General features: G+C 41.4%; 1 protein-coding gene across 4 annotated transcripts in view; it reads left to right on the top strand.

Moving 5' to 3' along the window:
* Positions 1-13,672, top strand: part of GIGYF2 (GRB10 interacting GYF protein 2) — a 175,081-nt gene that overhangs the window by 143,846 nt on the left and 17,563 nt on the right. For all 4 annotated transcript variants that reach the window (XM_039469653.2, XM_003936725.4, XM_074398847.1 and 1 more), the window contains 6 exons: positions 201-437; positions 7,196-7,318; positions 9,398-9,610; positions 9,719-9,924; positions 11,078-11,232; positions 12,713-12,933. In XM_039469653.2, coding sequence (XP_039325587.2) covers positions 201-437; positions 7,196-7,318; positions 9,398-9,610; positions 9,719-9,924; positions 11,078-11,232; positions 12,713-12,933 — 1,155 coding nt within the window. The remainder of the gene's footprint in view (positions 1-200; positions 438-7,195; positions 7,319-9,397; positions 9,611-9,718; positions 9,925-11,077; positions 11,233-12,712; positions 12,934-13,672) is intronic.

Raw genomic sequence — 13,672 nt, 5'->3', positions numbered from 1 at the left:
ACCCTGTAAGCATGCCAGGCCTTTGTGGCTACTATAAGTTGTTTTAAAAGAAAAGTTACTTCTACCTTGCATCATCATAAACAGTTTCTGCTTTCTCTTTCATTTCAATAGCCATTTGACAGAAGCCTTCAAAAGTGAGTCAGATTTTTCCTCCCACAATTAATAAAATTTTTCTCTCTTTAATTTTTCCTTCTGGAAAGGAAGAGGAGGCTGCAAAATGGGCCCGGGAAGAAGAAGAAGCCCAGCGTCGATTAGAGGAGAACCGGCTGCGAATGGAAGAGGAGGCAGCCAGACTCCGGCATGAAGAGGAGGAACGGAAGAGGAAGGAGCTGGAGGTTCAGCGGCAGAAGGAGTTAATGCGCCAGAGGCAGCAGCAGCAAGAGGCTCTCCGGAGGTTGCAGCAGCAGCAGCAGCAACAGCAGCTGGCGCAGATGAAGGTAAAGCCCTACGCATCAACCTTAGGAGCTCCTTGCTAACCTTTTTTAGTTAGGTGGGTGCTGGCTGTACCAGTAGCAGTAAAACTGTACTTTCTTTCTTTTTTTAATATTAAAATATTTTAAATTATTTGTTTTTGAGACTGGGTCCTACTCCCCTTGCCCAGGCTGGAATGCAGTGGCATGATCTCGGTTTACTGTAACCTCGACTTCCTGGGCAGCTCATGTGCTCCTCCCACTTCAGCCTCCCCAGTAGCGGAGACTACAGGTGCACGCCACCATGTCCAGCTAGTTTTTTATATTTTCAGTAGAGATGGTGTTTCGCCATGTTGCCCAGGCTGGTCTTGAACTTCTGGGATCATCAACAAGATCTATAATGCACATACTTGGTATTAGGCATTTAGATGAGTGAAGAAGAGGATAGAACATGAGCAGCAGTGTAGGCAAAACAAGTAAATCTGTTTGGTTTGTAAATTTAACATGGCTCAGTAAACACTGGAGTGCGTATTCCATACCAGTACAGCACTGCTGAGACAAAGATAAAGGAAACAAGGCAGTTGCCCCTAGAGAGTTGACAAAAATATAGGCACATCAACACTCGGATGTATAAATGGGAACTAGAATATAGGGCTTGAAACAGAGTTGGCCATGGGCATTTATTGAAAGTTACATTAAGAGGTGATATACACAAAGTGTTGTTTGTTTTAAAGAGGATTCAAAGCCTTTTTTTTTTTTTTTTTTTAAATAAGGAGAAAGTGAATACTGGGAGCCCAATTAAGAGGCTATGTTGGTGATGGTATGAATGTACAGGAGAGACCAGCAGGAGGGAGCTGGCCTGATAGCAGTCAGCAAGACTTAACTCTCTGGAGCTGAGGGAGGAAGGCAGAAGCTGGGGTGCCTCCTAGAGTAAGTTTCAGTGACTGAGAAGATAGTAGAACTGTTGATGAAATTGGAGTAATTGGGAAGGGAGGAGCAGATTTGTGGCAGGTTCTACATACCTTCATGCTGGATCTTCAGTGAGCAGTAAGGTTTGGTGTCTCCTGTCTTCAAGGAGCTCACAGGGTAGATATATAAACAGGAAAGTAGAATATAGTGTGGTGAGGGTAGAGGGAGAGGTGGCATGGAGTCAGTCATTCTCAGAGTTTGGTCACTTGGGAACTTATTAGACATGCAGATTCCCACCCCAGACCTATTGAATCAGAACCTCTAGGGGTGGAACTGAGCAATCTTGTATTTAAACAAACCCTGCAAGGGACTCTGTTGCTCTCTAAAACCTGAGAACCACATCCATCTGGGAAGTTTGGAAAGGCTTCTTGAAAAAAGGTAACTTCCAAACTGAGTCTGGCTTTCAGCATTTTTCCTATGACATGTCTGTTTGTGGATCTCCTGTGTTTAATCTACTCAGAATTGATGGTTCTTCCTGGATGTGTAGATTAATGTTTTTCCATAAACTGGAGAAATTTTTAGTCATTATTTCTTCAGTTGTGTGTTCTGTTCCTTTCTGTGTCTCCTTCAGGTACTTGAGTAATGCTTATACTTCATGTACCTAATGGTGTCTCATTTCTCTAAGGCCCTCTTTAATTTTCTTCATGTTTTTCTCTCTGTTCTTTGTGCAATTTGTGTTGATCTTTCTTTCTTTCTTTTGCCAGTTCAGATACACTGTAGTGTACCTCCAGTGACTTTTTTAATTCAAAATTTTTTACATATATTTAGGGCATACAAGTGTAGGTTTCTTAATTGCATATAATGCATGGTGATGAAGGCTGGGCTTTTCACGTATTTACCTCTTAAATAGTGAGCATTGTACCCAGTAGGTGATTCTTCAACCCTTACCTCATGTTCTCCCACCTTTTGGGGTCTCTAGTGTCCTTTATTCCACTTTGTATGCTTGTATGTAGCCATTGTTTAGCCCCCACTTATAAGTGAGAACATGCAGTATTTGACTTTCTGTTTCTGAGTTATTTTACTTAGGACGATAGCCTCCAGTCCCATCTGTGTTGCTGTGAAAGACATGATTTCATTCTTCTTTGTGACTGGTAGCATTCCATGCTTTATATAAACACCACGTTTTCTTTATCTAATCTTCCATTGATGGGCAGAGTTTTTAATTTCAGTTATTATACTTTTGTAGTCCAGAATTTCCTTTTGGTTTTTTAAAAAAATAACATCTGTCTCTTTATTAGTATTCTTTATTCGGTGTGACACTGTCATCATACCTTCCTTTACTACTTTAGTCATAGCTTCCTTAGGTTCTCTGAACAACTTTTATAAATCTGACATCTTCTTCACTCTCACAAGCAGTTTTTGTTGCCTGCTTTTTTCCCCAGTGTATGGGTTATACTTTCTTGTTTCTTGCATGTTTCATAATTTTTCATTGGCATCTGGACTTTTTGATAATGTCTTGTAGCAACTCTGAGTATCTCCACTCACCCCTCCCCGCTTGATCTTCTTTCTTGTTTATTTGTTTTGTGACTGGATGGATTATTTTAGTGGAGTCTAACTCCCTCCTCCACCCCCTGACCATGTGAAGCCTTTGCTGTTGTCCATGTTGGGGGTATAGCATTGGGTATACCCAGAGTGAGGTGACAGTGGGTTTGGCAGGGCTCTCTTTGACTGTCTTTTCCACACTCAGCTGTTTTACTGTACTTACTGCTAGCTGAGCTCTGTTGTTCTTAACCCGTTTCCCATTTGCCCTGAGAATATCCCTGGAGGTGCATGCAGTTGCTGCGCCGACCTCAAGATAACTCTTGGATTACAGTCCTAACCTTATTCCTAATCAGAGAATTACATCAAAACAGCACTGATGCAATTGCAACAACTTGTTGGAACAGAAAACAGATGCCAAATGATCTGGAAAAACCTGCGCGTTATCTCCGGGTAAACGCTGCAGCTACACGCACTGCCAGCAAATATTATTGGGGCAAATGGGAAATGGATGGGTGCAGTGGCTTCTGCCTGTAATTCCAGCACTTTGGGAGGCAGGGACAGGTGTATTGCTTGAGTTCAGGAATTCAGGATCAGCCTAGGCAACATGGTGAAACTGTATCTCTACAAGAGAAAAAAAAAATACAAAATATTATCCAGGCGTGGTGATGCGTGCCTGTGGTCCTAGCCACCCAGGAGGCTAAGGTGGGAAGATCGCTTGAGTCTGGGAGGTGGAGGTGGGTGGCAGAGTGAGACTACATCTCCCACCCTCCCACACACCCCCCAAAAAAATGTGTCCCGGGGCATACATTGACAGACTGATCCAGTTAAATTCAGGCTTCTTTGAAGAAATAGTTCTTGAAGTCTATATGTAAGATCTGTTCTGACTCCGGGGGGATTCCTTCCGGTTTTCTTTATCTAGTTCTCTCAGATAAGGTAGCAGCCTCCTACAGTTTAGCCTGTATCTCCTATGAATCTACTGGTCTCCTCCCAATTGCCTTTTATCCCATCTTCTGTTTCTGAAAGCACTATTAGTATCTGTTGCAAATAAAATCAGTTCCTTTGGGAAGAAACCTAAAGCTCTCTGTTTTCTGCCTGTTTTCCTACACTCCTACCCTCAGACAAAAATCTCAGTCAGCTCTGGAAGTGGGCACAGTGGTCTGCTTTCCTCTAACATTTGCTGAAGGGTGGGCAGAATAGTAGCCTCAGGTCTTCTTGGCTTGCCTTTCTTGGTGGCTTGGCCCGGCCAGCTGCATTGGCAATCTGTGCCCTAGTGTTGGTATTGCTGTGGTCAACAGTTTGCATCCTACCAGTGAGGCTGGGCACAAGAAGAGAGCCTCCAGGTCTATTGCACTTGGAACTTAGCCATTGTTACAGGTAACTGTCATCAGGGTGAGACACACTGATGTGCTTTTTCCAGGAAGAAATCCTGCTGACTGGTGGCTGAGGGGAGAAGGGATCCATGTCTTGACTGTACCAGTCTAGAGTGGAGTTTGTCTCATTAAGCTGGAAGGAGAGAAGGAGAGAATAGATCTTGGTTTAAGTATCACCAGCTCTTGCTGTTCTTCCTGAGTTTTAGCAAATATTCTTGAAGAAACTTATTTTTAAAATTTGCTGTATACCCTTAGGAGTATTTCCAGAAACTTTATTTATTTATTTATTTTTGAGACTTCATTTATATATTTAAGACTTTATTTTTTTTGAGGATCTGGCTCTGTCACCCAGTCTGGAGTGCAGTGACACAATATCGGCTCACTGCAACCTTCGCCTCCTGAGTTCAAGGGATTCTCCTGCCTCAGCCTTACAAGTAGCTGGATTACAGGTGTGTGCCACCACACCCAGCTACTTTTTTTGTACTTTTAGTAGAGATGGGGTTTTGCCATGTTTGCCAGGCTGATCTCAAACTCCTGACCTCAAATGATCTGCCACCTGGGCCTCCCAAGTGCTGGGATAACAGGTGTGAGCCACTGCTCCCAGCCAGAGATTTTAAATTATTATTTAAAAAATGATCTTTGACTGGGCACAGTGGCTCACGCCTATAATCCCATCACTTTGAGAGGCCAAGGCCGGCAGATCATGAGGTCAGGCGTTCGAGACCAGCCTGACCAACATGGTGAAGTGCTCCCCACTCCCCCGGCTCTACTAAAATTATAAAATTAGTGGGACATTGTGGCGGGCACCTGTAATCCCAGCTACTTGGGAGGCTGAGGCAGGAGAATCACTTGAACCCTGGAGGCAGAGGTTGCAGTAAGCTGAGATCGCACCATTGCACTCCAGCCTGTGTGACAGAGCGAGACTCTGTCTCAAAAAAAAGAAAAAAAAGATCTTTACCAGTTTTGCCAGGGAGCAGGTCCACGCAGCTCCTCATGCTATCACCCGACAGTGAAACACAGTTATTTCTTAAAGCAAAACCAGTGTTGAAATGTAAGGTAGCAATGTCGGGGCAGAACAAAAAGAGTATAGTTTTAAAAATCAACAAAGGATATTAGGGGATTTTAGGCATTCAGGAGTCACAGAATGTGCTAAATTTTCTATTTGCTTTTGATTTGGCAAAGGTTTGTTCTGAGAAGGATGATTGACAAACTGCAGTTGCATTATAGGGTGTTGGTTGGGCTGGTCTTAAGTGTCATGTGGCAATGTTGAAAGAGCTCTGGGATATTATTTCCTATCTACAAAGAAGACTTCAGGAAAAGCCTTTGGGCTGCAGTTACCCTAGAGAGCAGACCTATGGAATATAGACTATATATTTGTGTGTCTAGAGAGATTGTGTATGTGTATATGTGTATATATATGCACATGTATGTGTGTATATAGATAGAGAAATAGAGAGTTGGTCCAGGGAGGAGAGAGAGAATAAATATATTTTGGCACAGCAATAGAAAGATTCTAGAGGTGCCTATGAGGATAGTTGGTCATTTCTGAAGGCATTGCCTCTATTCCCAGTGTTGGTTGAGGTCCGCTGAAGCAGGCTGGAGATTACAGTGAAGGCTGGTTACAGTGAAGTGACATGTCTACCGTGATTTTAGACAACATCAGTAGTTACTGGCTGCATCAGAATGATTAAAATATGCTGATTCTCCTGCCTTCCTTTCTGATCTTCTGATCTTCTGGTGCGGTAGAGCCAGGGCTATCAGTCCCTTCAGGCTATGCTGCTGTTTTGAGATCTACTGCCTTACTTGATCTTAATGGTGCCTTCAAATGAGTCGTTTCCTATGTAGCAAAAGTTAACTTTGCTCAGTGTTGCCTGTCAGCACCTCTCTACCCAGTCTTTGTTAGCTTCCCTCGGCATCCTCTACTCCCCCGGGGCAGGTGCGTTTTTTGAGAGAAATGTTGTTACCTGTCATCCTGGCCAAAAAATATTGTAGGTTGGTTATGTTCAGTAGTGTTAAAGACATTCATTTGAAGAGCTATTTGACAATATCAGTGATGGCTTAAACTATTTATACCTTTTATCCTGTAAGTATCCACTCTTACAGGTGTCTACTGTAGGTCCATTTTTTGGGGAGACTACTTGGCATTTTACTTGTTTTGATCTATGTTCCTGTATTATTTTTATTAAATATATTTTGTAAGTCTGGTTAGGTTTCTTTTTTATTGTGTTTGCTTGTTTGGTGCCTCAGTATTAAAAGTGTATATTTTTCTGGCCACAAGGAGCAAGGGATTCTCTGAGAATAACCAGGCTTTGAGAATATTGAAATATTCAGGACCTAGAAATTTATGCTCATTATTTTAGTCAATAATCTTAAGGAATAGGAAAAATAAAATTATTGATTAAAAGCAGCTTACTGCTTATGACTAGAAGCTGCAGCCTGGTTAACAATGACTGCTTTTCATAAAGGCTGATCAAGGACTATGCCAGCATCTCTCATGAGCTGCCTCCCATTGTGCTCCCCTCAGAAATCATGTCCTTAAGCCTTTCACTGCACAGCAGCGGATCATGTCCTTTGTTGTTTTTGTCAGTTAAAAAATTCTTAAGCCAAGTTAGTGATTCTTTTGTTTACTGCTCTTTATATATATATTGTATATTGCTGTGTATGTCAGTACCAGATGTAACAAACTTGTCACCAAGTGGTAGATCAAATATAAGCATATATGTGTATTGTAAGTTGTTTTAAAATAAACCTAGGTTTGGAGCAGTGACAATTTAAGCAAAAGAAGCTAACTGAGAGGATGGTAAGTAAAAGCAACAAGGAAGGAAATTTGAATTGAATGTGGTAAATGGAGTTGAACAAAATGCAGATATTCTGGCTGTACATAATGCATTATTGCTTCTTTGTTTTCTGTGCACATTTCCTCATGAACTTTTCTGCTGTCCCTTTTTTTTTTTTTTTTTTTAGCTTCCCTCTTCTTCAACGTGGGGCCAGCAGTCCAATACAACAGCATGTCAGTCCCAGGCCACCCTGTCGTTGGCTGAAATCCAAAAACTAGAAGAAGAACGAGAACGGCAGCTTCGAGAAGAGGTAAAATTTTCAAGTAAAGGGATCTAGTCAAGCAGTGTTCCAGAATGTCTAGCATGATTATGGGTTAGTGGTCCTAGTGTGTGCCACCATGTCTGGCTTATGTTTAAAATTTTTTTTGTAGGGACAGGTCTTACTACGTTACCCAGGTTGGCCTCAAACTGCTGAGCTCATGCGATCCTTCCTCTTGGCCTCCCAAAGTGTTGGGATTACAGGCATGGGCCACTGTGCCCTTCCCTTTTTATCAGTTCTATGGGGCATCTTCTCAGTTTTACCTCTGGTCCTTCTATTGAGCTTCTCCCAGCTTCTCTCCGTAGAGACAGGGTCTTGCTCTGTCACCCAGGCTAGAGTGCAGTGGCGTGATGGTAGCTCACTGTAACCTTGAACTCCTCAGCTCACGTGATTCTCCTGCCTAGGCTTCCCAAAGTGTTGAGTATTACAGGCATGAGCCACTGTACACAGCCCTGCTGAGCTTTTAACATAAGCTATCTTACATTAATGTCTGTGAGTCCTTATTTTGTTCTTTAAGTATTTTTTATAGCCTTTCATTCTTCTTTCATTGAATGCACCACCTTACCTCTCTAAGGATATTAATACTTACTAATAGCTTCTTAAAAAGCCAACTCCTATTTTCCCATTGTCTTATATCTATTTCTGTTGAATTTTGTATTTTTGTTTGTTTTGGTCTTTGGCTTTTATCTTAGAAATTTGTGTCAAATGTTTGGTAATTCTAGGCTGTTTGTTTATAAATAAGGCACTCAAAAGCCAATTGGAGGTTCTGGTATGTACAGCACCTTGGTGGGCTTTCCCATAATAGTTTCTGGCTGACTTGTTTTTTTTTTTTTTTTTTTGAGATGGAGTTTCGCTCTTGTTACCCAGGCTGGAGTGCAATGGCGCGATCTCGGCTCACCGCAACCTCTGCCTCCTGGGTTCAGGCAGTTCTCCTGTCTCAGCCTCCTGAGTAGCTGGGATTACAGGCACGCACCACCATGCCCAGCTAATTTTTTGTATTTTTAGTAGAGACGGGGTTTCACCATGTTGACCAGGATGGTCTCGATCTCTTGACCTCGTGATCCACCCGCCTTGGCCTCCCAAAGTGCTGGGATTACAGGCGTGAGCCACCGCACCCGGCCTGAGTTGTTCTTTTGGAGACTTCCACTCCCAAACCCCAAGTTTGTTGGCACCTACGTATAGGTGTGTTCTCTTATGCTGGTTGGCTTTGCCATAGGATAATGTGCCAGTCTGGTTTGGCTTCTCCAGACAGGGAATGTTCAGTTTTCTGCTGTGGTGAGGGAGAGAGAATTGTCTGACTGCATAGAGTACAGGAGGCAATCTGTAGTCTTACTGCTTCTTTTTACAGACTTTCAGCCAGTCTTCCTCTGTTCGAGAGACTCAGCACCTCCAGTTTCTGAGCTTTCTGTATGAATCTGCCTGTTTCTGAGATCTTTAGGGTTCTCATTATTTATCTGCTTTCTGATTTTAAAAAAATCTATTCTGTTTTCTTTGTCCTTATGGGTTTATGCTGTGTATAGATACAATCTGTCATTTTGGTGGAGGCTTTAGGAAGTAAACATGTGTTTCATTTCTATGCTTAACCAAAGGCCTTCTTAATTTTTAAGAAGTAATTCTGAGACCGGACACAGGGGCTCTCACCTGTAATCCCAGCACTTTGGGAAGCTGAGGGAGGTGGATCGCTTGAGGCCAGGAGTTCGAAACCAGCCTGGCCAATATAGTGAAACCTCGTCTCTACTAAAAGTACAGAAAAATTAGCCAGGCATGGCTTGAACCTGGGAGGCGAGGTTGCAATGAGCTGAGATTGTGCCACTGCACTCCAGCCTGAGCAAAAAAGTGAGACTCCGTGTCAACAACAACAAAAAAAGAAGTAATTTTGCATTTGGTGTTCTCATTCTCCTTTTTAATACTGTTAGCACTTTACTGTTTTTATTTGCAACAGCAGAATTAATCCCATCAAGTTAATGTTATGTAGCTACTATGTATTTGCATTCCATTTAGTAGACTGGATATTTATAACTATGATCTAAAAACAGGAATCCTCAGGTAGCTTCTGTTCTTATGCAACAGCAAAGACGCCAGCAGAGGGAGTTGATGAAAGCTCTCCAACAGCAGCAGCAGCAGCAACAGCAGAAACTCTCAGGTTGGGGGAATGTCAGTAAACCTTCAGGTACCACGAAATCTCTTCTGGAGATTCAGCAGGAAGAAGCCAGACAAATGCAAAAGCAGCAGCAGCAGCAGCAGCAGCAACACCAGCAACCAAACAGAGCTCGTAACAATACGGTGTGTGCATTTTCCTAAGCTGTCATTGTATTGACTAGTTTTATCTTTTCTGTCTTCTTATCTTTTTAACATTATTAACGATAATAATTTTTCTCTTTTCTTTAACAGCATTCCAATCTGCACACCAGCATTGGGAATTCTGTTTGGGGCTCTATAAATACTGGTCCTCCTAACCAGTGGGCATCTGACCTAGTCAGTAGTATTTGGAGTAATGCTGACACTAAAAACTCCAACATGGGATTCTGGGATGATGCAGTTAAAGAGGTGGGACCTAGGAATTCAACAAATAAAAATAAAAACAACGCCAGTCTCAGGTAGGGCTCAAAACAACCACACCTATGCACCTTGGTTGGTTGGGAGGTGGGGATGGAGGAAGTGGGATGTTGGGTGGACAGTAAAAGGTAGTTATTTAGTTTTTACTTACTGTTTTAATCTGTGTTCAAGCGCTTGCAGTTACAATTATGGTGATTGCTTTCTTCCCCGTAGACACACTTGTATTATTTCTTGGGGCTCCTTCTGCTGAGCACTTACTCTGTTGTACATGGTAACCACTTAATAATTATTAGAAATAGCGTAATGTTTTTGTTGTGTTATTGAACATTTCTCCAACATATTCTCTAGCTGCCTTAGCATTTTTCCTAAATTTGTATTTTTAAGTGATGTATACTATTAATATGAGTATTATAAAAATACTTCTGTAATGACCTTAAACCTATTTATTTTTATAAGTTAGTTACATTTTCATCTTCATCTTTCTTTCCTCAGTATACAGTGTTTTTTGAACGAGCATGGGTTTTAGTGTTAAGTACATGAACTCAAATCCCAGCACTACCACTTATTAGCTGTGTGACCTTGGGCAAGAGGGAACCTCTTTGGGCCTCAGTTCCCTCGTCGGTAAAATGAAGATAATAACAACTTCATGCATGTAATTGTCAAGATTAAATGAATACATGATAAGTAGTAAGTGCCTGGCACATAGTAACTACTTAATAAATGGTAGTGTTGTCAGATTGTTTCTTCTTGATTTCGGGCCTAATATATTATGAATGGGACAATTGATTTCTGTTAGTTTATGAGCGTCTTTGCCAGGCACTGTGCTCCAGGCCTTTTCATACACTATCTTTATTACTTATGATAACCCAAAAAAATGTTAGTACCATTTTACAGATAAGGAGATTGAGGCTTAGTAAAATTAAAAAACCTACCCCAAGGATACATAGGAAGAATTTCATCATTTTTTCTAAATAGAAGCCCTGTATCCACAAATAAGGATATATTAGCTGAGGCTAGATTTTAAGGGTATATCCAATCCAAATATTTGAATTTTTTTTTCATTTTTGGAGCCAAGCATTGGATTACTGGACATCCAGCCAGTATTGCCAAGACATTATCTATTTATGATGTTGTACTATAATCATATAGTAACAGTTTCTGGGAATATAATATCGCCCTATTGTTTTGCTTTAGTAAATCTGTAGGTGTGTCTAACCGGCAGAATAAGAAAGTAGAAGAAGAAGAAAAGTTGCTGAAGCTCTTTCAGGGAGTAAATAAAGCCCAAGATGGATTTACCCAGTGGTGTGAACAGATGCTTCATGCCCTTAATACGGCAAATAACTTGGATGGTAAGAATTGGGGAGGGAAACCCAGCATGTGGAATGACAGAGCAGGACCCACAGAGAGGCTGGCAAATTGGAACGATGGGCCCAAAGTCAGAAGATGAAATCTAAGGAGGTCAACCCCTGCGCCTACCGTAAGAACTTGACTCTTTAATAGTATTACTTGTGAGCAAAGTCCAGTAATACTAAGCTCAAATAGGTTATTGGTGGTTGTTAAAAAGTAAATGCCATCTTAGACTGCCTTAATGATACACAGGACAGAGGAGGTCATAGTTCCATACTCTTCATTTTGTGGGGGACATTGCCAGCTATGTCAAGTTAAAAAAAAAAAAAAAGTAACTGTTATGCTGGGAACAGAGGTCAACCTGGACAAGTGACGGCTGAGGTGATGTGACATTCCCTTTCCACCTTTGTGGGAGGGAGTGGGAATTGTGATAAAGCAAGTACACTTATTTTGCGTGGGACAAAACTAGGACCAGTGTGCGGAAGTGAAAAGGCTTTGGCACAGTTCAGAGAAAAACTTGCTCCTGGTTAGCTGTTCACAGACCTATCTCCCATCCCTGAATGTTTGAAGAGAGACTGGTCAACATGTCAGGATTCCCGTAACTGATAGGCTGAATTGAACTAGTCCACCTCTGACATCCTGTCTAAAGCCAAGAATCTGTGAAAAACAGCAGTAAAGGAATTAAGGGGTTCCTTTGCACCATTGTAACACTATCTAATGGTCTAAAAGTCTACAGAGAAAACAATTTTAACTAACAGTAATGGCTGCCATGCATTAAGCACCTACCATGTGCTAGGCACTCTTTTGGGGTTAACATGTAGTATCCCAGTTATTTGATGTTTGCGGTAATTTTTAAAGATACCTTTATAAGGTAGGTATATTATCCCCATTTTATAAATTAGGAAACAGAGGCTCAGAATGGTTAAATAACTCATCAAGGTCACACAGCCAGCCAATTTCAGAGTCAGGTTTTAAATCTGTGTTTGTCTAACTCTGATGCTCATGCTTTTCTCCTATACCACACACTGCTTACATTTTCCGTTTGATTTCTCTCTTAAAAAAATCTCAGTGGGTTGAAAGTTCCAGGAGGATATAGCTATTTTCTTCAGTATATGTTGTAGTGCCTGGCACACTTCATAGGAGTTAATAAATATTGAATTTGGTGATTCTTCAGGAGAGAAAGAGTGAATCCCCAAATTACTTCAGCCTTAGTCAAGTACTGTAACTGTTTTAGTTCAATATAACATTCAGTGAAATTAAGCATATGATATGGGCATTGTGATGATAGTGGTTTTTTTTTTTTTTTTTCCATTTCTGTAAGGTAGTTTAAAGAATGTTTAAACACAATTACTGCATACTTATCAAGTTTCTGTCATTAATGTCTGATTAGGTGCAAAGATGTATTAAAAATGGAGACTGATTTTTATATGTATCTTTCATTATTTCTTTGTTACTCTTGTCTTCTTCCCTCCCATTTTGCAGTTCCCACATTTGTTTCTTTCCTGAAAGAAGTAGAATCTCCTTATGAGGTCCATGATTATATCAGGGCCTATTTGGGAGATACTTCTGAGGCCAAGGAGTTTGCCAAGCAGTTCCTTGAGCGTCGTGCCAAACAGAAAGCCAACCAGCAGCGTCAGCAGCAGCAACAGCAACAGCAGCAGCCACCGCCACAGCCGCAGCAGCCACAGCAGCCACAGCAGCAGGTAGAAAGTAGCATAGTGTGTGAAGTAACTCTGAGGATTAATACCTTTAAATCTTGAGTAACTGGAGAAATGAAAATTAATGCAAAGGTACTACTTTTGTATATCGAATAACCACGCTTTAAAAATTGCATAGACTTCATGTTTTCAAATTACATGTCCAGGTACCTTAGTGTATCTCTCGAATAACAAGTACAATCATTCATTTTAACACTGGCTTTACCAGTTCCATTTTTCTTGATTTGTATATGTGTCATTGTTAGATTGCAAATTCCAACATATCAAACCCATAGATCTGGTTTTGAAAAGTTAAAACTTGGCCAGGTGCGATGGCTCACCCTATAATTTCAGCACTTTGGGAGGCTGAGGCGGACAGATCACCTGAGGTTGGGAGCTTGAGGCCAGCCTGACCAACGTGGAGAAGCCCTGTCTCTATTGAAAAAATACAAAATTAGCCAGGCGTGGTGGCACATGCCTGTACTCCCAGCTACTCAAGAGGCTGAGGCAAGAGAATCACTTCAACCCTGGAGGTGGAGGTTACGGTGAGCCAAGATCGCGCCGTTGCACTCCAGCCTGGGCAACAAGAGCAAAACTCCATCCCAGAAAAAAAAAAAAAAGAAAGAAAGAAAAGTTAAAATTTAAAATGTTGAATTCCCCCGTGTTCAGGACGCACTGTACTTAGTACTGACAACACTGCAGCATGCCGGATGGTTCACGTTGCTGTTGGGTTATAAAAGATACA

Source organism: Saimiri boliviensis, chromosome 5 (genome assembly GCF_048565385.1).
Source record: "Saimiri boliviensis isolate mSaiBol1 chromosome 5, mSaiBol1.pri, whole genome shotgun sequence".
Classification (NCBI taxonomy): Eukaryota; Metazoa; Chordata; class Mammalia; order Primates; family Cebidae; genus Saimiri; species Saimiri boliviensis.
This window is presented reverse-complemented; position numbering and strand designations above follow the sequence as displayed.